The sequence below is a fragment of the Sabethes cyaneus genome, chromosome 3 (genome assembly GCF_943734655.1).
Source record: "Sabethes cyaneus chromosome 3, idSabCyanKW18_F2, whole genome shotgun sequence".
NCBI classification, from domain to species: domain Eukaryota; kingdom Metazoa; phylum Arthropoda; class Insecta; order Diptera; family Culicidae; genus Sabethes; species Sabethes cyaneus.
Window position 1 is genome coordinate 77,368,966 of NC_071355.1, and position 27,520 is coordinate 77,396,485.

General features: G+C 36.5%; 3 protein-coding genes across 3 annotated transcripts; all 3 read right to left on the reverse strand.

The window, feature by feature from the left end:
• Positions 1-779: 779 nt before the first annotated feature.
• LOC128741669 (40S ribosomal protein S2) lies at positions 780-2,262 on the reverse strand. Its single transcript, XM_053837631.1, has 3 exons — positions 2,230-2,262; positions 1,358-1,868; positions 780-1,156 (listed from the first exon to the last, which is right to left on the reverse strand). The coding sequence occupies exons 2-3, from the start codon at positions 1,865-1,867 to the stop codon at positions 845-847; spliced, it is 822 nt and encodes a 273-aa protein (XP_053693606.1). The 5' UTR covers position 1,868; positions 2,230-2,262; the 3' UTR covers positions 780-844.
• A 6,006-nt stretch (positions 2,263-8,268) lies between these two features.
• Positions 8,269-16,717, reverse strand: LOC128741668 (uncharacterized). The gene is made up of 5 exons (XM_053837630.1): positions 16,266-16,717; positions 9,379-9,541; positions 9,029-9,319; positions 8,751-8,967; positions 8,269-8,693 (listed from the first exon to the last, which is right to left on the reverse strand). The coding sequence occupies exons 1-5, from the start codon at positions 16,631-16,633 to the stop codon at positions 8,464-8,466; spliced, it is 1,269 nt and encodes a 422-aa protein (XP_053693605.1). The 5' UTR covers positions 16,634-16,717; the 3' UTR covers positions 8,269-8,463.
• Positions 16,718-25,569: 8,852 nt separating this feature from the next.
• On the reverse strand, positions 25,570-26,977 carry LOC128739747 (uncharacterized). The gene is made up of 4 exons (XM_053835243.1): positions 26,613-26,977; positions 26,388-26,556; positions 26,029-26,328; positions 25,570-25,968 (listed from the first exon to the last, which is right to left on the reverse strand). The coding sequence occupies exons 1-4, from the start codon at positions 26,975-26,977 to the stop codon at positions 25,570-25,572; spliced, it is 1,233 nt and encodes a 410-aa protein (XP_053691218.1).
• Between the last annotated feature and the right edge of the window lie 543 nt (positions 26,978-27,520).

The following is a 27,520-nucleotide window of genomic DNA, read 5'->3' on the forward strand; positions in this document are numbered from 1 at the left end:
TGTTTTTCCATCAAAAGTGTTGCAAAAAACTCAGAATTACTACTCGTTGAATAGGACAAGGACAACGGGATGCACCGACCATGGAAGTCTATGTCCTTTCCGATGCAGTCATCAATGGCGTAATTCAAAGCCGTCTCGGGTCCTGTACCTACTGCTCTGTGTGAGTGTATCGATGTGGTTCCGAATTGGGAGATTTTCAATTTGTGAGGATTTCAAATCCAAACGGCTGCTGTGCTCAATGTGCGACACCCTGTACAACATCCATGTGCTTTACCAAAATGTTGGCGGAGTCAACGTTAGAGGTCACATTTGTTTGAATGTAAACAGTAGTTTTAAGTAAATAGTAACACCCTCTTTAAGGTCAAGCCAGCGCACTAGAGGTAAAAAAGACAAAGCAAAACTTTTAATGAGCGTGCGCTTTCATTAGATGGTTTTGAATATTCAACTGTAGTGACAAGTCATACCAGGTACAGGTTTTACACACAATGATGCATTCGAAAAACTATTTTGTAGCGTTATTTAAGATTTTCCAAATGCTATCTTTCTCGTTCGCACCAATGCTGTTTGATGCTAGCGCTGCCTCGGCCTTAACCAACGAAAATGGAACTCTTTCACGATATTCGATTCAGCTGCCATAATCCTGAACGAAATATGAATGATAGCCAAGTTGGCCTTATAAATACCTAACCGATCAGTCTGAGCGAGAGTATGAAGAGTTTTCGGAAATAAGTCAAACTAACTTTTTTCAATGTTCTCGCCTGAAGGTGAACATGGCTTTATTTTTCACTGGGTACCTGATTTCTAGGCACAGGTAACCCTTAACACGAATAGTAAGCCTACAAGCTTACAGCTCGATGATACGCTGTCCGGTCTTGCTGGTCTTCTCCAGGAAGTCAGCGTATTCTTGGTACGGAGTCTTGAGCAGTGGTAGATCCTTCCACAGATCCGGAGTAAGGAAAGCGTAGGTCTTTGCGATGGCAGCATAAGTCGCCTTGGCAAAGTTACCCAGAGTCGTGGTAGATCCGCGGGTCATAGTGTAACAATCCTCGATACCAGCCATCTGCAGCAGTTTCTTGGGAACCGGAGCCGATACAATACCGGTACCACGTGGAGCAGGAATCAAACGCACCAAGACGGAACCGCACTTGCCGCTGACCTGTAATTGAACGAGAATATTTTATTAGAACTTGTCACAAGTTGAATTACATCTATTAATGTTTATAGTGCAATCAGACGCTTTAGAACGTCATGTTGATGGTATGCAGCCATCATCCGTGAAAACCGCATAAGTTTACTAGTTTTCTCATCATTTAAAAAGTACTCTCAATATTGTTTTATGAATATTTACGCTATTTACCTTGCATGGAACGGTGTGGGGTTTACCGATTTTGTTACCCCAGTAGCCTCGACGGACCGGAACAACGGACAGCTTGGCCAGAATGATCGCACCCCGGATGGCTGTGGCAACTTCCTTGCTACACTTGACGCCCAAACCGATGTGTCCATTGCTATCGCCGATAGCAACAAAGGCCTTGAAACGTGTACGCTGACCGGCACGGGTTTGCTTCTGGACGGGCATAATTTTAAGCACCTCATCCTTTAGCGAGCGGCTTAGGAAGAAGTCGATAATTTCGAACTCTTTGATCGGCAGTGAGTACAGGTAGATCTCCTCCAGGGTGCGGATTTTTCCATCGCGAACCAAACGGCCCAGCTTGGTAACCGGAACCCATTCCTTGGAGTCTTCCTTGCCACCACGACCGCGTCCACGGCCCCGACCACGTCCGCGACCACCACCTCGTCCACGGCCACCGCCGCGAGAACCAAATCCTCCTCTAAATCCACCACGGGCTGGAGCTGCGTCCGCCATTCTGTGAAACAAGTTGAGGTTAGAAAAATTCGATTTCAGCATATGGATTGTAAGCACGTTTTTAGAGGAAAACTTTATAAACTAATTTCATTCTGATTTTAAATCCGTTATCAAGATACCCCAAATAAAGGAATAATTGCAAAAATACACTAGTTTAAATTTGCAGTTGACACGTGTAACGAAATTTTCACATGGTAATCAGCAAAAAAATTATCAATGAAAAGCATCAATTAAACAAAATGAATTGATGGCAGAGATTTCACTTTTTTGTACTACAAAATCAATTTTCTAAAATCTTCAGCAAATAATCGATAAAATTTACCCTTGATAAACGAAAATTAAGCAGATTAAAAAATACTTACTTTTAACCAGGTGTTGCTTTCAGTAGAGCGGAAACCCGAATGAACGAGTCGACATTCGGAAACCCAGCACGAAGTTAAAATTTTTGAAGTGACAGTGACAGCTGAGGGATGTTACCGATATTTAACATTATCGATATTTCAAGAGCAACATTTCAATAGGGCCCAAGTGCAAAATATAAAAAAAAACTGGTTTTTTGGTTATATTCAAAGCTTTTTTAAGTATCTACAATAATACCAAACATCATAGCGATTTGAAAACTTTATGAGTCTTAAAAAGCAAATTTGAAAAAGCCTTATGTGAAAACTGGCAACAAAGTTTTCATTTTGTGCTTGGCCCTTCTGTATGAAAAAGCCTATACGCAGTTTGTGTTTTGTTTTGCATTCGGCCCTATTTTTGTTGTGGGATTTCTACGCATAGTGGCGAATAATCACTGGCCATCTCCGGTTAAGTACGTTTAGTAAGTAATAAATACACAATTTTTGAATTTCCGTTGGTACCCAAGTAACAATTTTAGGCTGATCAAACGCTTTTATAGCTGATTTTATTCAACCTGTGGCTGATCTATGGTTTAGGTTTAGAAATGAAAACCTTTTTTCAGCTGTTACACATCTAAATCTGGTGATTTTATAAAGCTTCAGGCTAATTAATAGCTGCTTTCGAAGCTGCAATGAAGCTTAATAGAAACTTTTTTGCACTTTTAAATAGCCGATTTGCGCAATGCTGTCAATTCTATTTTTAGAACGAGAAATAGTTTTGCAATATACTTTTCCATTCGCTTAATCAACGCTTCATCAACCTTTATGCAGCCAAAAAAAACTATTTTTAAATTTAAAAAAATGGAACGCGTCATTTTTATTTCGCCGTGAACGCGATATTTTTAGTTTCGAATAACTTTAATTCGTACAAGTAAGCTAAGCTAATTAAAAATGCGTCTTTTTTCCGGGAATTGAGCCCGCCATCTTTTGATCCATAAGCACTCACCGTATGATCCACCCCATTTGCATCTGCAGAACCGACAGTGAGAATAGACCAAATCAAGATGACGTCATCTGGCAGATACTGGCGCCCTTGTTTACAAACAGACCGCAGAATCCAAAAAAGTTTCAACTGTTTAAACAGCAAGTTTGTTGTTTAAACCGAGTTTAAACAGCATTAGGACTAAATCTAAAAGCCATTATGCCTGTAAAATGTTAAAAAACACGCTACATTCGCTATAAATGGAAAGGAAAGTTTTCTAAAATGTAAACAAGGGCGCCAGTATCCGTCAATTGACGGTATGATGATTTGGTCTATATCATTACACCTGAAGCCTAGCCCGCCTAGCGTGAAGCAGTCGATAATGTCGATAACTGACAAACTTTTGCTGTCAGCCGAATTGCGAAAGTCTATGATCTGACAGTATGTGTGCTGTGAGCCGAAAGAAAACTTGGTAGAAGTTTGTAAAGCCACTTTAACACCCTTAAGCAGACTTAAAGTAGTTTGAAAGCTGTGAGCCTAATGAAAGCTTCCACTCTATATTTTAAAACCTTTAAGCAGCCGTCAAATAGTTTGATGTTTATGGTTGTTCGTTGTTTAGAACCAGATTGTTTAGCAGAAAAATCCACTATTAAGCTTTTTTATCAGCTTTTGGGAGAGAACTGGTTTGAAAAACTTAAAGTAGCTTAAACATCGCTTATTTAAACACCATTTGATTGCTTACTTTATGCAGCTTTGATCGCCTTAAACCAACCCGTAAACAGCCATTGCTCTTGCAATTCAGCTACCGTTGTTACTAGGGGCCCGTGACCAGAAAACTTATTTCTGTCATTTGTTGGTCGTCCGCAATGGCGAAAAATTCTTTATGGTACCGCCATCCGGGGTGACATTGTGCCACGGGGGTGAGATTGGGCCAAAAACCAAAAATGTTTATTTGTGAAAATTTATTATATCTATAGAATCTGGTGACCTAAATTCATACTGATGATGAACATAACATATTTATTCATAACTTAGAGTGGAACACAGATAATATTAGCAAACTATTTAGCCCAAACAGGGCTTCAAAGTTCGCGATCAAAAATACCCGGAAATAACGCTTGTAAAAAATGTCACCCATAAACCAACCCAAACAAGAAATCGCATCAACTTGCTATTTTGAAGGTATATAAACTAATCATTTACATTGTATTGAAAGGTTATTATGCGTTGGATAAGTTTTGATTACGAAAATAATATTTTTCGAAACTTTGTACTTTTCGAGTTTCATGGGGGTGAGATTGTGCCAAGCCATAATGATCGATCCTATTTGTGGATTTCATATACACAACAAAAATACGTCAGTATACACCAGTACACCCACATTCCTTACTATTGAGCACAATATTTTGACAGATTAGATTGCATCATCCATTTTAGAGCAAACAGCATCATATGTTTGCTGAATAATTTAAACTAATTTTTACTTTTTCTCTGGAAATTTCAGATACTTTGAATAAACACTCTAATATAAGACGAATATATTATACCGTGTATAAACTGCAAGTTTTAAGGATGGGGAGGGGCGTGGGATGTTCTGCGGCTGCGGGTTCTCGAACGAAGTAATGGTTACTATTGTTAAATGATCAAATAGGTATGCCCCCTTGGGGTACACCCCTTCATATATCTCCCCCTTGTTAACCCTAGAAACGCTACTTGCTATATAAAGGCTGTCCATTGACTACGAACTCATTTTTAGTTATTTCAGACCTCTTTGGGTTATTTTCGTTCATACTTTTTGTATGATGCGTTGTTTTTGGCCGATCCCCTGCCCCTAATAGTCCACTTAGTTCATGGACAGCCCCATATGAACTATTTTATACTGATATTTATGTGTATTGTTTATAAACATGCTAATGTTCACTGTTTAGATTTTTAGCCTACACCCCCTAGAAGGGGTGAGATTGTGCCAAAGTTCATGCACTTCCAGTAAAATAAGGTTTCATTGTAACTAAACCATCTCTACGGTAGTTGTTAATTGAACAATTTAGTATAATTTGACAGGTTTGAAATCAACTTAGTTCCTAAATTGCGTGTATACTGAGCTAAAGAACAAAAACATATGCTTTTTTGGCACAATCTCGCCCCGGATGACGGTATTGCAAGAAAATATAATAAACTCTTCAATCGTTGAGTGACCTAAAAGGACCGATTGTTTGACTATCATAACTCCAGCTCGCCATAAACTTGCATTAACGCACTTAACGTAATTCTCTGTTCGGTAAATTGGAATAGCGATAACCGCTAACCAGGGCAACGGCTTGGTGCAACAGATCAGCCGGAAAGCCTCAGTAGCTATGCGATCAACGAAGAAATACCACTCCAAGTGGCCAGCTGCAAGTGATGTGGGATGCTTCTGGTCGTTTTGTTGTCGCGTGCAGCATATTTCCTGCCAATTCCTGAACTTCATATTTAGATATTTTATCACGGCAGCGAAACGAGTGCTCCAGCTCCAACACACGCTCAGCATACTTTCCTTTCCTCAGCAGCCGATAAACACGACTGACCGGGAACTGCAGATGTGGACGAGTCGAGCGTGACTTTCGTTTGCCCAGGCAAACGATGTTGCCAGTAGCTCAGCTAGCGTTTGAATAATGCTGTTCGCCGGCTTACCTCGTGTTATGTACCAGAGCAAGCGACAAGAATCGGCCACACCTATTTTTCATGTTCCTTTATTCTATCATGTACGTAAAATAAAATAGAGCATTTCAATTTCAGTCTGAACAAAAGAGCAAAGTTACCAGTGAGCCGTTCGCCTTTTACAGCCAAAGAAAAATTATCCCAGATAACACAAAATCGTAATAGAAAGTTCACATTAAATCGTTTTCATGTCAATTTCACATTGGAATTGTATAATGATTAGAGTATGTCAAATCGAAGTGAACAATAAGTTGTTTTGCAGTCGTGCGTGTCTTCATATACAATTCATGACTGTGAATTATAAAGCAGGATAGACAATTGCAATATTTGATTATATCTTAATCATATATTCAGGAGTATTTAGTTGCGTGTTATAAAAACCGCGCAAAATAGAATTACAAATAGCTGTCAAAATTTTCGCACGTATATCGCCTCCACTTTGGTACATATGTGTTCTTATATGGCGTGAAATATAACTTTTTCGTTCAGATATGACTTCGCATACCTCAGTTGCACTAGAGATATACAAACCAAATGGTTTACTGGGATGTTACGTATTATTACTGTAGGATTGGTGATGAATAAATTTGTGTTGCTAAAGAAAACCGAGTGAAAAGCCCTAAGTTCCAAGTTTCCTAGGTTTCATTAATTACCGAAAACCGTTCTTTGAAGAACGAACAAATTCTCATATGAAGATGCAAAAGATGTTACTAAAACTATTTCTTTTTATAAAACCCTTGGTTTTATGCATTTTGACGCTTGACCGAATACATTTAGTTGGAGCTGGTATATTTGTTGGCTGCTTTAGTACCTTCCGAGACGACCAAATTGACCAGCAACAACAAGCGAACAAAAGCGCGAGAGGTGATCGTTTAAAATTATTCTATAAGTAGGGAACAATTAGATCAATCTAAATTAAATAGAATTAAAATCAGTGAGTGAAAATTCTTTAAATCTTCATGAACATATGCTTCGTTCTTGAAAGAACGGGTTTTCGACTTGATATGTTGGAAATTTAAGCCTTCTTTTCCGTCTTTTTGGGCAGCAACAAAACAGTTTGGATGTTCGGAAAGACACTTCTCTGAGCAGTGGTGACACCGGACAGCAATTTGTTGAACTCTTCGTTGTTGCGGATGGCGAGCTGCAAGTGACGATGATCCTGTCGTTTTGTTGTCGCAAGCAGCATATTTCCTGCCAATTCCAGAACTTCGGCAGCCAGATCAGCCATCACGGCAGCGAAACGAGTGCTCCAGCTCCAACATACGCTCAGCATACTTTCCTTTCTTCAGCAACTGATGAATACGACCGACCGGGAACTGCAGACGTGCACGACTGCGTCTCCGCTCGTATTGCTGTTGGTGGTACATCTCAATAAGGAATTTTCAAGCCAATTAGCAATCAACGAGAAGTAGGGTATAGGATTCCATTTAATTCTCTTGTAACTTTGTTATAGTAGAATTAAATGGAACTTTCCATCAACTTTCTCGGTGATTCCTGAATTGTACCAAGACTTGTTCGATAATAATTGGAAATTATTCCAACCAATCACAAAGCGACAATTTCTAGTACGACCGAGTTAGAGTTATTTTCAATTTTTCAATGACGCGCATTGAAAATCAATAGTTTTCTATATTTTCAATATTTTCCAAATCGATTTTCCGATCAATTGGTGTAAATATCTTGGAAATATATTGAAAATTGACTGAATTATAGGCCGAAGCGTGAAAACCCGTTTCTACTTTGATGACGTCATTTCCAACAACCAATCACGAAGCGAGAATTCTGGTAAAACATAGGTTCATTATTTTCAATTTTTCAATAGTTCAACGTCAAGAAATCATACGTTTCTTCATTTGGGTCAATTCTTAGAAGATTCTCCGATCGATTGGTGAAAGAATATTGAATATCGATCGGAAAACCGCTGAGCTATTAGCGCTCAAAACCTATTATTTTTCGTGACGCTCGCATTTTTCGATTTTTTGGAATGACGCCCTATCTCAAAACTTGTCGTAAAACGAAGTGGTACGTCAAAAATAAAAAAGATTTGGAGGAATTTGCCACTTTTTCCTGTTTTGTATTAATTCATGAACATTTCCTAATTTAAAGCATTTACTTCGGTTATTAAAGATAGCCATTTAATGAAAGATAATCAGAAGAATAATTGACTGTTTTTATAAATACTAATTTATTTTTACAACTTACCATACCAAAGACATGACATACCCCAACAAAATTTAATTAGGAGTCATTTTAAAGTTCTTTCACGTTATTTACACAGGAATTAAAGCAATATTGAAACAGGAGGAAAGTTAGATCGCACAGCAGCGTAAGTTAATGCAGGGTTTTGGGTAAAAAAGCGAGAATTAAAATAATGTATGTTTCGGAGTGCATTTAACGAATAAAATATTTAATACCTTTCTTGAGTTATTCGGGCCAAATTACACAGTTGAAAATTTTGATAAGTTCATTTGCATTCTACCATGCGTTAACAAACTTTACACAATATATCGTAAAAAGTTAACTAGCTACTTTGCTCTGCGCAATACTGTGTAGATCCATACGAGACAATGTATGGCGGTTTAAACATCAAGAAAACCTTTGTTCAGAAATACGGGCAAACATTTTTGCATAACCTCTGCATAACGATGTCTGCGGTAGCCTCCCAGAGCCATTTCTTGCATTTTTTCCGTATCGTTGACATCGAATAATTCGAAGCCTTCTTCCGGGCTGTAGTTTTTTGCGTGTTCTTCCATCATTTCTTCGAATGTTATAATCATAAACGGAAGGAAAGCAGATGTCAGGAATGATTCTGTAATAGTTAACAGCAATGCATTAATGTGATTATAAACTCAGACACGAACGTTACCTAGGTGACCACATTTGAGAATTTCAACATGAAGATCAAGCAAAGATGGAATTTTTCCAAGATGACCAAATTTATTCAGCGACGCTGCGAATTCGTCATAGTAGAATTTGATTATTTCATCACGATGGTTTTCTCTGGTTTCCGTAGAACACAACATGTAGAGAGAGTAGATTATATCGATTGCCGGAGATCCCCACTGGCTGATTTGATAGTCGATCTAAAAGATTGGATTGAAAATGTTCCGCACGATATAACGTTAGTTTATTAATGTTAAGTACCAATAATATATCCTGTGTGGTTCCGTCGACAATTTTGTACATCATATTTTTGAAGTGAAAGTCTCCATGGATCAGCACATTATATAGTGTTGATTCTTTCAATTGATAGATTTCACGGATCTTCTTGAAGATTTTGTTCTTGAGGTAATCAATCTTTTCACTAAAATGTTCATATCCTGGCCATTCTTGGCACACCTTGGCCAACATTCCAATATTAGTCTCCCACATTGTTTCAAATTCCGGACCAGCAATAGAGGCAAGACCTTTATTTAACGATTTTATTACTGGAACCTATTGGAAATAAATGAGCTGATTGTAACAAATTATTAGCAGATTCAACTACTTCCTACCGTATTAGCAAGATGCAGTGATGCTGCATGCCATCTTGCCAATTTTCCATAGGCTATTTTCGTTTCATTCAAATCGAGAAGCTTATTTTTCATCGTGTAGCCCCGTTTGGAAATGTCTTCGAATACCATCACTATCTTTGGTTCCTTGGCCGAATAGAGCAATCTGAAACGAAACAAAGATTTGTCATAGGGTATGTTGCTGCTTCGTCGTAATTGCCTATTCCCATCCTATCTAACACAAATTATTAAAAATATCAGCATTTTTGTGGCACACAATGCAAAACTAGTTATTCCCTAATATTTTAGTTTGTTGTCTATCATACGCGATCAATCAAAGTGAGCTGAGATCTATTTAAATGCTTTTTATCATTAAAGAAGTCCTACCAGCCAAATTTCCTACGTTTTTTTCGCGCGATGAAGAAGAAAATGTCGACTAATCGTTTTAATTTCCGTCATTCAAAAATGAAAATAACTCACGCAAGGCATTGTCATATTCTACAACCAGGAAAACTTGCCTGACCTGCAGACATTTTGCAGAATAACATTTTTCGTGCCGTCTAACACAAATACATACGCGTTAGCTTCGTAAACATTGTTGTGATTTTTAGTTTGGACGATGAAAAATTTTGATGGACGGATTTTAAAACGGTCCGACGAATTTAAGATATAAAGTCAGTTGCATAATTTCAATAATATGCTTTAATAATCGCTTTTCACTGGCTTCGAAGTTCACGGATCGGAAGGTAAGTGTGTTTTAGTCAAATCAGCACAAGAACTTTTGGAGTATTCATTAAATTCATCCAACAAATGATGGAAATTAGAATGGTTTTTCTTACTACGACGGGAATTAGAAATAAACCCTATATAGGTATTTACAGACTGGTGGAAGAAATAATTGTAGCAACTATGAAAAAAATAAACATATGTGAGTTATGGACATTTGTTCTATGTAGAAGTTGGGACTTAGTATTTGAGGTTCTATTGAGTTGCTTAAAAGCGACTATTTCGAAATTCATCTCATTTTTCTCTATTAGATTTTTACTGCCTAAGTTTAATTTTTTATTAACATCCCTTGATTTAATTTTCCATTTTCCATATTCAGTAATTTTCCATATGCTACGTATACCCTAAAATCGCCTTTTAAGTGCTTTTCAGGTTACTATTGTTACATGAATTTAGACATTTTTTAATCAAATTTTACACACTTTTTTACGTGAATTTGTGATTTTACACGATTTTGACTCACGCGGAACGTACATCCTTCGTGTAACAAGTGACTTTTGTGACTATTTGCTATTTGCGTTTTCCAAAATACGATCATAACTAATCTTTCGTACGGAGGGCTCTGTAGCCACAAGGTTACCGAGTCTGCATTGACAAGCGAATGGTCGGGGGGTTCGAATCTTAGAAGAACCAGGCCATCATTCGATACCAAAGTGATTTTAGCATATGGGTTTCTTCTCAGGCCCCTCAGCACAGTTCCTTCATGGAAAATTGGTAAAAAATAAGAAATCAGCATTGGGCAGACTATTATTTTGATAAAAGAAAACTTTTCCAAATTAAATTCCACTAATTTTATTTATTCGCGACAGATACGTTTTTCGCTTACGACTTGCAGGCTTTATCAGTGTCTGTTTTCGAACTGATGAAGCTTGCAAGTCGTGTGCGAAATTCGTATCTGTCGCGAGAAAAAAAAATTGTATAATTTAATTTGGAAATTACTCTTTTATTTAATTTCAGGTTTCGTATTCTACTACCTATGGCCTATGATTATTTTTATTTTTTATCTATTTTTGTTTGTTATTTACGATCATATGCTGTATGTTTGTTTATTATCAGGCAATACCAGGCCAAAAAATCCTTGGGCTTAAACGACTTTCTAAGGCTTGGCCCTTCTTTATTGTCAGATCGCAGCCGGCTGTTAGAGTACAGGACAATTACGAGACTAGTGCAATGATCCTACTGAATCTACCTAGCGGCACCGCCCAGCCGAAATTCGAACATACGACGACTGGTTTGTTAGACCAGTCATACAAGGTCAAATTAAAGTTGGTTCGGGAGCAGAAATTGGGAGGGACAATGATAAAATAAAATTTGGACAACAAATTACAAAGAAAAAGGTTAGAATTGCGATCTAATGGGTTAAGATGAAAATGTTATAAGTACTTTTTTATACGGTAGTTTTTTTATAATCGAAAAAGGAAACGGTAAAAGAAAATAATAACAAAGGTTGAAAGTAAAAAATAACAAAGGTGTTTATATTATCTCAGAAGAAACAAGACATGCAGGGGATTGGGGATAGAGCGGAAAATTAGGTCATTTAAGCAACGCTTATTAAATTTGAATAACGGTCCTCTTTATCCAAGCTGGGGAATACGCGGATCGAATCAAGCTATATTTTGAGCCAATTATAACCGGTTTCGAATCCAAATCTTTTCTCAGTTCCAGCCCATGTAGATCGCAGATATTGGTGAACCTTTGAATCACAGTGGACTGGATTGGTTGAAAATGATAAATGTTTATCAATGGCTTCCACGATTCAAGAATGATAGAGAAGATGTGGAATACCGAATAATGCTTTCGCAAATGATGTGGTTTTGCGAAAGTTTCCAAGAAAATGTTGTTATATGGGACTCGTGATAATGAAGTATAACATACCGAAAAAAACAATTGATAGAATTTTATCTATAAAACGAAGTCTAAGGACATTTAACAAGATAGTTGAAGATTACAATTGCGTAACAACGGCCTTTTCTATCGTGCAAGAATCATCACCATTTTTTGAATAAAAATGCTTTTTTTGCATTAACACTTCTCGCACACGCTTAATCTGCTTCTTGGTTATTATTTCGTATATTCTAAACTTTTTTGGACTATACAATCATTGAATTGCAAAAACTATTGAATTTTGATGCGCTTTTTGAACAAGCAAATCCTGGTCAATAACGGAATAGCAGCACACGGGCGGTATCCTATGCTTATGCTACTTTTTGAACAAGCAAATCAATATATTTCGGAATTATTTGTTGCTTTTCAATAAGTTATAGATGATGGCAAGTTGGCAATTGGGTACCTATGTCTAGAAACATTTGTTGTTCGGCTTGTTTTGTTGTAAAATGATAGAATGGTGTTGTAGATATTGAATGAATACTTTTTGGATTTTTGCTTTGGATATCTTTAAACAGGTGATAGATAAAATTTATTATATGTTAAAATAAATATTACTTAGTATTATATATTTTGGTAACTTGATATAATCTATGGTGAATAACCCTCTGGGTTTAAACCACTTTAATAAAAAAAAATTATAATTAGGTATTTGGCGTGTTTTATTTATTTTAAGAGAGCGAAATGATGCGCTATAATCTTGGCCTATTGTAGCCTGATTTTGGTTAATGCCATAAGTTCATCCCCAAGGGTTCTTTATTAGCAAACATACTCCCAACGTTTATAATGATGGTACTGTAGTCCCCGCTTCTTCTTCCCCTGTAGATTCGAAAATGTATCGTTGGTTAAATTATGTTTGATCTTGATACATTTTAAAAAATCATCTCTGCGGCAGATGTTGCTCAGTTGGCGTGGCCAATTTATTTTGTAAAAACATATATTTGATATATAATAGTACGTATAATAATAAATAATAATACAGACAAGATGTGTGTTTGAGATTAGTTCTAACAAACACCAGGATCAAACTGGCTGAGTAAACATCAGATTGATTGGAGCAAATCAATACATTTCAGTTCATGGAAGTTATCACTAATAAACGAAATGGTTTTTGTAACATTTAATTGACTTGTTATATAGATCCATTTTGGTTTATTTTGAGACATATAGTGTTTTAGTGAAGTTTAAAGCGTATTGAGTGTGTTTTATGTATTTTGGACAGGCGTTACACGTACGCTATTATGGTCATTTACGGCAAAATCAAAAAGAAATGTCCTTCTACAACGGAAAGGTTTTTACGACGTAAATTTTCAAACAGAAAGTGGCACGCCCCGGTCAACATTGTTACATAACATTAACCAGATTGTTACGTAACTGTGTTATGATGTGACGTTGAAATTACGTAACCTGAGAGTAACATGATGGTTGAAATTTCCCACTTTTTTACATAACATTGTTACATTACAATGTAACATTGCGGTAATGTTTATAATGTGAGGTTGTAGTTACGTAACCTGAGAGTAACAGGATGGTTGAAATTTCCCACTTTTTTACATAACATTGTTACATTACAATGTAACATTGCGATAATGTTTATGATGTGAGGTTGTAGTAACCATTGTTATGTAACAATCCTATTATTTCTGTTATGTAACAATATAAATGTTTTTGTAACGTCACAAAAAATACTTAACTGTGACACCTCAATAATACTTGCCACCAGAATGTATGTACAGCCTCGAAAATATATGCGAATTGACTAACTGCTAGCAAGTGCACTTAAAAGCTGATCATAAACTCACGCAGTTTACGATTAGCTTGCAAGCGCATTTACTAGCAGCTACATAGTCAATTCACCTAGTATTTTCGAGACTTTACATATATTCAGACCTCCGTCACCAATCTTTGTTCCTTAAATAATCGACAAATAAAAAGTACATTTAGATTCCAAATCATTTATTGCGGAGTTTCCACCTATTTAGAGTCCCACGCGAAAATTATTAGCGTGGTTATTTTCTGTGTTTACCACAGATATTTGCAATTTAGCAATTTAAACCATCAGTTGGTCGTTATTGCCTCCCCACTGCACCCCTCCTTGCTTGACATGCATAGTTTCAGTGTATTTAGTAGGTACAGGATAATTATTATTAAAAAACGTATTTGCGTAGGACTCGTAAAATTTCTGCAAGGTACAATATTATTCGATTCCTTTTAATTCATGTAGGGTAGATGCTCGAGTAGTTGTGGTAGTACCTATAGTGGTGGAAACTTTAAATATTCCGTTATTTTTGCAGATTTTGGTACAGTTTGACAAGTATCGATATACCAGTACCAGTTTCATTTAGTATCATACGTCACACGCAGTGCCTTGTAAGTCGCAAGGGTCCCGCCTTTGTCGTCGTCCCGCCAGTAAAAACAAAGTTAGATTAAACTTCTCGGTCGGTGGTTCTACAGTAGACGAAGGAAGAGGCACAGTTTGTGTCTAAAAATAACCCAACCCATGTCGCTAGCTTAATAAGGGGGGTTTGCAGTCTATTTTGTCCAGCACCTCTGTGGTGAACACACGGTGTTCAACACTGAAAGTAACACAATGTTGCTGTTTAGTAACACAGAAATAACATTGTAATGTTACAAGGTTATCAAAATTTGACGTAACATTTAAATAAAAAAATGGTAGCATTGTTACGTTAAAATGTTACCTGTAGGTTATGTAACAATAACATTAAGTTTGTTACATTACAAACTTAATGTTCTTGTTACATAACCTACAGGTAACATTTTAACGCAACAATGCTACCATTTTTTTTATTTAAATGTTACGTCAAATTTTGATAACTTTGTAACATTACACAAGGAAACTATATATAGTAATTACCCGGTCAACACTGAAAGTAACACAATGTTGCTGTTAAGTAACATTGTAATGTTACAAAGTTATTAAAATTTGACGTAACATTTAAATAAAAAAATGGTAGCATTGTTACATTGAAATGTTACCTGTAGGTTATGTAGCAATAACATTAAATGTCTAACATTACAACTTTTATCAAAATTTGACGTAACATTTAAATGAAAAAATGGTAGCATTGTTATATTAAAATGTTACCTGTAGGTTATGTTACCAGAACATTAAGTTTGTAATGTAACAAACTTAATGTTATTGTTACATAACCTACAAATAACCTTTTAACGTAACAATGCTACCATTTTTTTATTTAAATGTTACGTCAAATTTTGATAACTTTGTTACATTACAATGTTGCTTCTGTGTTACATAACAGCAACATTGTGTTACATTCAGTGTTGACCGGGGCGTTTCCACGTTACACGTGCTCACATTTTTGCTATACGGTAAATATTTGTACCTTTTAATTCTTTTTTTTTTTTTTTTCATTTTTCTTCTTTCATATCGTATCTACTAAAGCAGACGACAATGCCGATGACTAGTCATAAATAATCGTCGTTACCAGTAGTTTTTTTTAACGAGTCAAATTGATAAGATAGCCAAATAAGTGGAGCGCGCAGGTTGCCAGTCGCGTGGAACTTTGACTGTGAAGATTACGGAGATATTGTGATAATTCTTCTGCCTAAGGCCAGGGTCGTATGGTTCATTGCACTTCTAAAATTATATTTCAACAATTTTGCTTGGATAAATTATTGAGCTCAAACGGATCCTGCAACGCGAACGGTCATCGGTTTCGTAGTATGTTCCACGACGTCAACTCTTCTAGAATGAAATTTGTAGAACCGAGAAAAATTTGTCACTAGGTAAATGTCCTGATAGGAACATTTTGATGAAAAAAAAATCTATACAAATCATCAAAAAATCAGAAAAAGACACATTTCTTTTTGAAAACGATTCAACTAAGGTTATTTTGATCAAAATTGTCTACACCAGCCCTAAATCTAAAATAGAAGCAATACACAATGCTTAACCCAAAAGACAAACAACTTTTAAGTATCGCCGCCGAAAAATTCTATCTACACGATTGTTGCTATAAAAACTGTCAAGCAAAAATTGCAAAAAATATCTATGATTAAATGCTATATGATGACCAGCGGAACAGCAGTAGAAGTCAACACTTGCTGTTTTTGATACGATGACGCAAAAAAAACCTCAACACGTTTTGCTCATTATTGCGAGTCATCATTACGTAAATAGCAGCGAGTAGCTTGTTTAGTGGATTTCCTTAGAATGATTGAATTTGGTAGTTTCTAACCTTGGTCCAAGTTCCGTCTCATCGCCTACCGACCGAAGCAATCGGTGCATTTCCGTTATCACGGTGTTGTACATTATCGTTTCCGTTTCGAACATGACTCCATCTTTCAGTAAATCTCGCTTTAAACCGTTATCTTCGGGAATGGTCTTGACTATTAACGACACTTCATGGTTTGCTCCACGGCTTTGATAGTTTACATGAGCACGAAAGATAATACTGGCAAAGTGATCTCCTGGTCGACTTCCGGGAACTATTTGGCACTCAGTTACACTTAGTTCAGTGTTATTCTCCGAATGCCTCAGGACCTTTTCGAAAAATGCACTATTCATCCAGGCCGGCGCGTGCATTTCATCTTTATTGAACGTCATTGTTGTTTCCTCTAGAGTAACCAAACTATTCTGAACTAAGTAATTTTGCGAATTCCTTGTTGGATAGCGGATTTCGAAAAGCACGCGTCTATTCGCGTCCGAGGTGGAGTATCGACTGTGTTTTCTATACTACTAATGACAGTATGAGAAGGTTCGCTCTCCCTACTGTTTGAGTTATTTTCGTTCATGCAATGATATATTATCACTTAACTTCGTGAGAAGATAGCGGGCGTTTTGTTCACTTTGACGTAGTGTTTTAAATATATGAATGGTCGTCAGTAATTGCAGAGCCTAACATGGTATTATAAGTAAATTGAAAAACTCTCTATTATCCTTATCAATTGTTCAAGAATGTTTCCAAACCAAAAAAAAAATAGATTGAGTTGAAGAATGACTTGAGTCTACGCCGGTAACAAGTCTTAGCGTATCATTCACTTGAGAAACTAAAATCTCTTCGTGTTACCTTAAAACAAAACTGTGGATAATCATATTTGAATCTCACAGTATTGAAAGCTATAAATATACAAGTAAAAAAACCGCGTAAATTCTGAAATTCGCGTAAAAAGCGACTTGAGTGTATTGTCAAATTTCGTCTGAAATTCATCAGCTGTTCATCATATCGTACGCGTGGAAAATTTACGATCGAAATAAGTCGGCGAAAAAGCTTCGCGTTATAATCTTATACCCAATTCGTGCAGCACAGAGCTATCATATTTGAAATACACAGTCCCTAAATCTTATTTAATTGATGTGGGGCGCTGTGGCTGCTTTATGTTGAAGCTTCTTTTATGTAGATCATGTGATTCCATAAAACAATGCACACGAAGACGATTTTATTACCTACATCTTTACCGCGATAGCAATTGATTTTTTTGAATAGTACTATATAAGGTATATTTGAAAGGCTGATTATTTTAATAGTATTAGTCTTATTTATATATTGGAAATTATCATGCGATCTTGCTAGCTGAATCAATTCGGCGATAAAAAATTCGTGCGAATTAACAATACCTACATTTGGTCACAATGAGTCAACAATCAAAATCGATGCAATTATGTCGTGCTATACAATTCTATGATATTGAAAAATAATATTTTTTAAACGGGGGTTCTACAATTGATGAAGTAGTCGTTGTGACTTCTACCTTTTGTCCAATGCTGGAAGACAAAAGGTCGGAGTCACAACGACTACTTGTTAAGCGTAGCTACCAATAAGCCTCCCCCTCCCCCTCCACACCTTTCCGCTCTTTCTCCTCCATTCCAAGACGTAATTTTTTGGACGCGTTTAAAAACCAAAAATTTGTGTCACCCTATTAAGCGGATTCACGGTCACCCCAAAAGTGTAAGAAAATGTGCTATGTTTTATTAATTAACTGCTCCAAAGAAACACCCGTTGAAAAATTACACATTTTTACTATATTATTCTGTTTTTCAGGTTTGGTCTCATTAAAGGTTTGGTCATTAAATTTTCCTTGAATAAATTTCATCAATTATTTTCAAATATCTTTTGACCAGTAAAACCAATCCTTATGAAATTTGGCAGATACAAATGTTGAGATCTCTCGTTCAATACTGAAATAATTAAAACTAGATAAATTAAAATCGCTATAAATTATTGTAATTTTTAATGTGTAACTTTAATTGCTCATAACTTTCAAACTAAAGATCCAATCAAAAAACAATTCAACACTGATCCATCCGGCTATATTACCTTTCAAAAGAGACCAATAGCGCATAAATCGGTTTGGCCATCTCCGAGAAACAGGCGATAATTATTACCTTGTCAAAACACGTTTTTAAGCATAACTTTTAAACCACTAATTTGTTTTCAATTAAACTTCCTGAATTTTTATGATAGCAAGACCTTTCATTTGGTACTAAGATCATTGAAATCGGTTGTGTGGTTCCGGAGAAAATTGCGTCACGTAGTTTTCACAGCGGAACTTATTAAAATGGGCCCGGACGAGTTGGCCGGCTCTCTGCATCAACTGATTGTCAAGATTTGGGATACGCACAGTGAGGCAGATTGACCCGCCGCTCGGACAAAACCTCATAACTTCTTTCATATACTTTGTAGAGCTTTATTGTCTTCAGCAACATTATCTGTTATAAAATTTCGCATCTTTTTGTGAATTTTAAGTAGTTGTATTTCTATTCCTATAGATGACGTTGTAGTATAACTTTTTAAATAATGACTTTAGAAATGTTGTGTCTTCAGAAAAGTTGTTTATCCTGTAAAGTTGCGTAAAGTTACTGAACATACTAAAATTATAGGACTTACGGGAATCAAGTTATAAATATTTTAAAAACTCAAACACATATTTTTCAGTATGTAGTCGAAATTGGTAGTAGGGCGATACAAATTATCACAATCTGTATATCAAGAGTAATTTAGTGTTATTATTCTGGTATCGGGTAAATCAACCATTTGTGAACCTTGCTATAAATTAGGCCATTGCAAATAATTTCAAAAGATTTTGTCACCCCCCACCCCCCTTGGAAATTGGCTTGAAAAATCGAGGGGCAAAAAAATAATTTGTAAGATATGAGTTAATTTTTACCTTTGTTATACTATAACAAAGGTTTAGGAATTGGTCGAAAAACACGAAATTGATCCGAGGCCCGGAGGGCCGAGCCACATATACCAATCGACAGGGTTCGACGAACTGAGCAATGTCTGTGTGTGTGTGTGTGTGTGTGTGTATGTGTGTATGTATGTGCGGGGCGCAACTTTTCTATCGCCTGTTTCTCGGAGATGGCTGAACCGATTTGTTCGCAATTACTTTTGTTTGAAAGGTATTATTGCCTAGTATATCACTATTGAATTGTTTCGAGGTCCGACATTTCGTTTAAAAGTTATAAGTAAAAACGTGAAAATTACGTGACACGATTTTCTCCGGAACCAAATGACTGATTTCAACGATCTTGGTATTGAATGAAAGCTCTTGTTAACGCTAAATTTTTCGGGTAAATTTTATTGAAAACAAACAAGTAGTTTAAAAGTTATCTTTAAAAAACCTGTTTTGACAAGGTAATAATTATCGCCTGTTTCTTAGAGATGGGTAAACCGACTTATGCGCTATTAGTCTCATTTGAAAGGTAACATAGCCTAATAGATCACTATTGATTTGTTTTTCGATTGGACGTTTAATTTGAAAGTTATGAGCAATTGAATACAACACATAAAAATTTACAATAATTTATAACCATTTCATCTAAGATGATTTATCTAGTTTGAATTATTTTTGCATCAAATTAGAGATTTTAATGTTGCAAATATATCTGCAAAATTTCAGAAGAATTGGTTTTGCCGATCAAAAGATATTAACCCTCCAACACTCGCGCCAACTTTTGTAATACGGTTACTCGCGCGCACAATGGCCCAAAGCCAAAAAGACATGCGCACTAGAGTTTTGACTGGGAAAACTTGGTTTTAGGTTTATGGAACCTTTGGAGGAATTTCTTGAAATTGAAAATTCGATCGTCTGGTGGAATTTAAATTTTGATTAATCCCCCTAAAAGTGAAATAAAAAAATTGTTTTTCTTCAGTTTCAATATAACACATTGATGTGTTCTGCAAAGTTATAGAGCATATTATTACAAGAAATTTTGCTGAAGACAGTAACCCTCTATCTCTTCAGCGAAGATAGAAAAATCTTATTTATTGAATATGAATTTGTAAAATCAGTATTTTCTATTTTAGCTCTTTTTGTAATTGTTGTATGACTTTTTCATGTATTACAAAATTGTGCAAATAGTAAAAATACACTGAACATAGTATACCTCTATGTTTGTTTGTTTAGGTACTGTAGAACTTTGATTAGAAGAAATGCCTTAATTTTGACTCCGAATTACTCGACTACCAGCAGACGGATACATTTTAAACATTTTACATTTGCTGATAGTTTTGCTGCATACAGACACCATTTTTCCATATGAAGAAACGAGAGAAAATTCCAGTTGGGGTCAATTGCGGTACACCTCACATGCTGATTGCTTCGTTTCTGTGATGTCAGTTTATGCTGATCTATTTTCCCAACAATTTAAAGTATTAATGCATTGAATAATTATGACATTTTGCTCATAACAAGGTAATTGAAAAATATACGTTAGTTAAACAGCGATTTGTAACTTTATAACAATATAGCAAAACCTCAAAAACCTACACGTGTTGTACAAAATTCAACAGTGTGAGTAACCGAAGGTTAATAAAAATTGATGAAATTTATTCAAGAAAACTTTATTGATGTCAATGCATAGCATAGCATTTATGCATAGTTCAAAAACCTATAAACTAGACCTTTACTACGCAATGTATATGTTAAAGAATAATATTTCCTGTTACAACCTGCTTTTACTTGCACTTACTCAAATTAGTAACAACCAACTTACCCTTACTCAGTAATTTCATGAAAAAAGGATCTATCAAAATTTACAAGTGCTGCTAGTTTGTTCAAATTGTGTAAACTTATTCAATTTCCAACAATTTTATGAAAACCAACGCACTACGCAACGTTAACCAATAGATGAATTATGTTCCGAAGACGTGTCGATTTCTATCTCAAATAGCAAGTAAGACCGTATAACAAAGGTTCCTTTCACCACTAGGTGGATTAAATCGGGTTTTTTTTTCATAAAATCAATTGTCTGTGGGTTCTACAGCCTGAAAAACTCGAAAAATGGGTGTACGAGTTGAGTTAATGCCTCTAGCACGAAACAGAAATGAAAATTCGAACAACGGAATTTCCGAAAATCGAAATCCGAAAAGTTTTTCTTTCGTTTTTGTCTTTTTTCGAAGATTTTCGCATGGAAAATAATAACGTATATATTAAAAGTAAGAATAAATTTGGTTTTCACGTCTAAACTTTAAGTAAAAATGCCTCAAATCAATATTTGTTTTTTGCTCGATTAAAAAAATGTCTTTGTTTTTTTTCGCACCCCCCCCCCTTCAGTGGGCCAACACCGGAAGGACAAAAACTTTATAAAATATTTATAGTGGCCTTATTTTGAACTCCCCAACAAACATTTTTGTTGTATAATTGTGTATTAAGCGCTTGATTCCTGAACATTGGCTATATAACGGTTGAATAATCTACTGTTCAAATTAAATGTTTGTTGGGTCGTAACGCTAAAAACCCAACCGATGGCACTTACAATATTAGTAATTTTCGATTAAGCCTAAATATATCAATTTATGCTGCAAATCTCTATATTTTATTTTTTTTTTAAACAGATTGGAAGGTTCATTTTCCTTTTATGGACCCTTGTGGTTTACAATAGAATAACGACTGGGTCTATTATAGAAAGAAATTCTAGTGTATTTTGCATGGAGAGGGTCCACTAATGGCGTCATTTTTTGCATTGCTAATCGTATAATGGACCCTAACTTGTTGAAAATGTCGATTTTAAAACATTAATAATGAAATGCAGCTAAAATTTTATGAACTCAAATGTGTGTTATATTTAGTATGTTCTGTTTCATGTCATATATCCTCAGAAATAAGAAGTATAAGCTGATAAATACCGAAATTTTGTAAGAGGGTCCATTACAGGTAAAGGGTTTACTATATAGGTTAACTTATCCTACTATCTGCTTTAGTGCATTCATGTGTTTTTGAAGGATTAACAATTTTAACCGATTTTAAAAGTCATTTCTCATTGCCAAGATGAAAATATTTCATATTTCTTTTGCTCTGTTAGCATTTGTTTTGTTGTTAAAGGGTAAATTATGGACATCTTTGTATATTTTAAGGTATGCCTCTCGATAATTTATAATACTAAGTTTCCGTACTGCGATCTCCGTTATATTTGAAATTTTTATTTCATTAGTTTGGCCATACGCACAAAAGGATACAAGTGGCGAGATAGGCCGTCATCGGCCTCAGCCAAAGCCTGGCAGAAGGCACAAAAACTAAGGAGTAACTGACAGAGTAGCAATCTGTTCATCCTGTAAACACGTATCAACATGTTCGACTCTAAATAAACAAAATGGAGGCTAGTTCAATCGGGCTGAAATTCCAACCGAACATATTCTACTGCCAATTTGACTTGAAACAGAGGAAAAAGCTGTTAAGAGGTCGCCTTTACAATGTCCTAAATTCCCCTTATCGACTCTAATGTATCTCATAACGATAATAATGTTATGTTTTACATACACAAGCATGACTATTTAACGTACAGCAGGAATGAACTTCGCACTGGCGCGCGCATTTACTAATTTGTAGCCTAAAATGCCGGAAAACTTGATTATCTCCGAACATCGCAACTAGTAGCAGCTAATTATTTGCTTATTACTATAGTTAACATCATGAATGTTGATTGTATGGTACCCAATAAGCATTGCCAATGCAATTTAAAGGCAAGCCAATAAGCATTTAAGTTGCCTTAAATGCTACTTAAATGCTATTTTGGCAAAATATGCGGCTGCTTTACTGCTAGCCCTCTTATAGTGCTGACAATGCTTATTTGCAGCTAGTTACCGACAAAAAGAATTTAAATGGAATTGTGGATGCCAATCTACAACAGTTATGCAGTCAAAATGCTGATAAACAGCAACCTGCAGCATAAAACGCCAGGGATGCTAATAAACGATTGATTTACTGCTTATACTAATGCTTATTGGTTACCTGGGTAGTGTCAGAGCGGAAATCTGTGGAAATCTTTTTCTTCACACTTTTGAAAATTGGCAAAAATAACAATTTTTTTGTTCTAAAACACTTCGTCAGAACAAAGCCTGCTGGTAAAAAATCTGTCTTAATATCACCTAAACTATTAGTTTATAGTCCCTTTAATGTGAATTGTCTTTTAAAAGTATAGATTTTTAAGCAGCCAGATACTAAAAGATTAAATGATATTTATTTTTTCATTTTCCAAGTTTTTTTTACACTGTGTTTCACCTTCTTTAATGACTATTGTAAAAACACTTATTAAAACAATTTATGCATATTTCTTATAGATTATATGTCTACTATACCTAGAATATTAAGTTTGACAGAATATCTCAAATAAAAGTTTTGAGGTTTTGTCCGTGCTTTTTCGGGTTCTGCCCCATAGTGATACGGAACGTCTACCGGAGGAGCGGAAAGACGGGGTTATCGGCCCTATCTTCAAGAAATTGTGAGATTGTGAGAACTACCGAGCAATCACTATCCTGAATGCCGCCTACAAAGTGCTGTCGCAAGTCATCTTTCATCGACTATCGCCAATAGCCAATAGATTTGTGGGAAGTTACAAGGCCGGCTTCATGGAGGATCGGTCTACAACGGACCAAATCTTCACCCTGCGGCAGATCCTCCAGAAGTGCCGCGAATTCCGACTCCCCACACCTGTTCATCGATTTCAAAGCCATATATGATAGCGTAAACCGACTAGAACTATGGAAAATTTAGGACCAAAATGGCTTTCCAGGGAAGCTTACTAGACTTATCATGGCTACGATGGATGGGACCCAGTGCTATGTGAGAATCTCGGGTGGATTGTCGGACCCATTAGAATCTTGCAGGGAACTTCGACTAGGAGATGGTCTTTCCTGCCTGCTATTCAACATTACGCTTCAAGGTGTTATAAGACGAGCGGCGATCGAAATGCGGGGCACGATTTTCAATAAATCCAGTCAATTTATGTGCTTTGCTGACGACGTGGATGCTGTCGGCAGAACATTTGAGGCGGTGGAAGATCAGTACACCAGACTAAAACGCAAAGCAGAGAAGATTGGATTGAACATAAATACGTCTAAAACGAAGTATATGCTGGCGGGCGGGACCGAGCGCGACAGGGCCCGCTTGCGCAGTACCGTAGTAATCGACGGTTCGAGGAAGTCGACGAGTTCGTATACCTTGGCTCTCTGGCAACAGAGGACAATAATACCAGCCGTGAGATTAAAAGACGTATTATCAGCGGAAGTCGGGCCTTCTACGGAGTTTAAAAGTTTAAAAGTTAAGGTAATTAAAATAGATGAGAACTGTTGAAGGACCCAGATGGCTGCCTTGTGGAATTTCTGAATGAGCAGCGGATGATGCTGAGAGACGGCGGTCGTTGTTTAACTTTTAATTGGCGATCTGATAGGTATGAACGGAACCAATGCAGCAGCGGATCTCCTATGCCAAGCTTATCCAGTTTGGCAAGTCAATGATTCAATTTGTCGAAAGCTGCAGAAAGATCAGTGAAAATAACATCAGTTTGCGACCGGCCACTGATCACGTAGGACAGCGGTTCCCAACCTTTTTTCGGTTCGCGTACCCCCTGACGGATTTCCCTATACTATTCTGAAGCGAACTAAAGTTTTGGCGCACCCCTGGGGGTTCGCGAACCCCCATTTGGGAACCGCTGACGTAGGAGATCAAAGTCAAGAGATTGATAGCCGTGGAGCGCTTAGACATGAAGCCATGCTGGTTATCAGGGATGTAATGCTTGAAAAATGCAAAAACTGGTTTAAACACAGCAAGTGCAAACAGTTTCAATATCGAATTCAAAGCAGGGATTCTAAAATGGTTATCTACGTTTTTCCTATTTCCCTTTTTGTGCATAGAAAACATGTAAGTATACCGATTTCTACACTGAAGGAGAGATACCAGTTGACGGATAAGCTGAAAAGATGAGTCACTGAGTGGCTAAAGCGTGGATGCAGTTTTCTGAAAAATAGATAGTATACCTTTTATCTAGTTGTTTAAGCAAAATAATAAGCATGGGTACACGGGTACAACGTCACCCTTTGCGTAGAGGAAAATCGTCGCCCACACAAAGGTTAAAAAATTAACCAGTTATAAGCGTTTCAAACCTGACCACTTTTTCAGTTATTTACCCTAAGACGGAATCCTAGGTCAAAATGTGATCTGATTTTCAATTAAATACTTTTATTTAGATACGTACAAAATATCTTACAAACTCAGTTACAAGAATAAATATTTAAAACAGTTTGCAGTATTTATTAAATTAAATCAATGCAGAAATCCCTTGTGCAGAAAGTAAGGTAGCAAGGGTTCAATTATCTTCCGAAACTGCGGACTATTGTACAGCTCCCGTCTGTACTGTTTGGCATCCTGGCTATCAGCAAATGTACCTAGTGCCGTACCGTAATCGGCGAATAGGAATGGCACAAAACAAATGGCAATTACTACCTCCAAAAATCCACATCTCAACATGTCATTGCTAATTTCCAGCAAAGATGGAATCTTTCCCAAATGTCCGATTTTCTGCAACGTTTCCGTTAGCTGTTGGTGATAATAGCTAATCAACGATTCCTTGTGGTTCTCACGAGTTGACTTATCACAGACTAAATACAGGAAGTAAAACAAGTCCACTGCTGGAGTGCCCCAAAAGCTGAGTTGAAAATCGATCTAAAATAATAAAATGTGATAAAAATCTGATACACTGGTGCTAGTGCTAAAACTACTTACGAAAAGAACATCCAGTACAGATGATTTATCGTAATTATATTTAACAAGCATATTGTTATAATTTAAGTCACCGTGGTTCAAAACTTTCATGCAGACGGATTCATTGTTCTGGCTGAAAATGTTTTCAGCTAGCTGAGTGAAATTTGGCAATACGTTGAAAAGTTTTTCAGAGTATTTCTCAAATCCACTCCAGTTGGCCACCTCCTCGGCGAAGATTAGAAAATTTTCAGTCATGAACTGTACACCTTCATTTAGTTTTGAATTAAATAACCCCACTGAGTTGTCAGTTAAATTTTTGTTCTGCAATATTTTCAAAGTCACGTGATTAAATCATAATAAGATAACGTCAATCATTATACAGTAACATCTTTCAGCAGGGTGTGTGACGCAGCGTGAAATTTTGCCAGTTTGGCCAAAACAACTTTGGACCCCTCGAGATCCAGCTGAGTTTTATGAACGTCGAATCCTTTTGATGCCACATCTTCCAGCACTATTACCGGTTTTGGATCAGCTGACGCGTAAAGAAACCTGAAAGATTTCAGTGTGAATAGTTCTAATCTCACTTTTGATCAAAAATATTATACTTAGGTGATACTTGGTAGTATGCCTCTCCAGCTTGCTTTAGTAAATCCTGTATTTGATCGATCACTTCTCTGTACTTGTGTGATTCGCTTTCATAGGCTGATTCATCCGATGTACGGTTTACCTTTGAAGACACTAATTTTACGACAAGAGCTACTGGTTCCACCTTACCCTTGGATCGGTATCGAACGTTGGCTCGATAGATCGTACTGGCAAACTGCTCAGCGGCATTTCCTTGGACCGAAATGAAAAAATCTTCAACCGTAAGCAGCCTATCGTTAGTGACCTGCCGCAGAACCTTTTCGAAAAACGCCGCATCTAACCATCGGGTGGGATCTTTTTTGGTCAACAATGTTTCGCTCGGCATCTCGGTCGGTGGAAAATTAAGCACAACTCACAAAAACATACCCAAAAAGACTGACCCAGACCTTACCGTTGCGGGTGCATTTATTGCACAATTGTGGTTATCTGTGCGCTTGATATGGTTGTATATAATCCTGATAAAACCCGAGCTCGTTATTTAATAGATTTTGTTTTGATCAGTATCAGACACTAGCAGTTGAACTGGTGATACTCATATTGGACCCACACATCAGTCACATGTTACAGTGTGTTACACGTTGGAGATAAATCGGGACAAACTAAGTATAACAAAAAGTCGGAAATTAGATTGTTCGAATTCTTTTTGGAGTAAATTACAGTCTGTTAAAGGTTTACGGTTATTTATCCGGATTTATTATTGGGGTTTGATGGGAGTTGAAAACGTTATCAGAAAATATGTACATCCCCTCAATGAATGCTATGAATAATTGTGATACAGTGTATTGAAGACTCTAGACTCTATCTCGTAGTCATACAATTATATCAGTACTGTCTACGTTATTTGAGTCATGCGGATGATTTAGTAGAT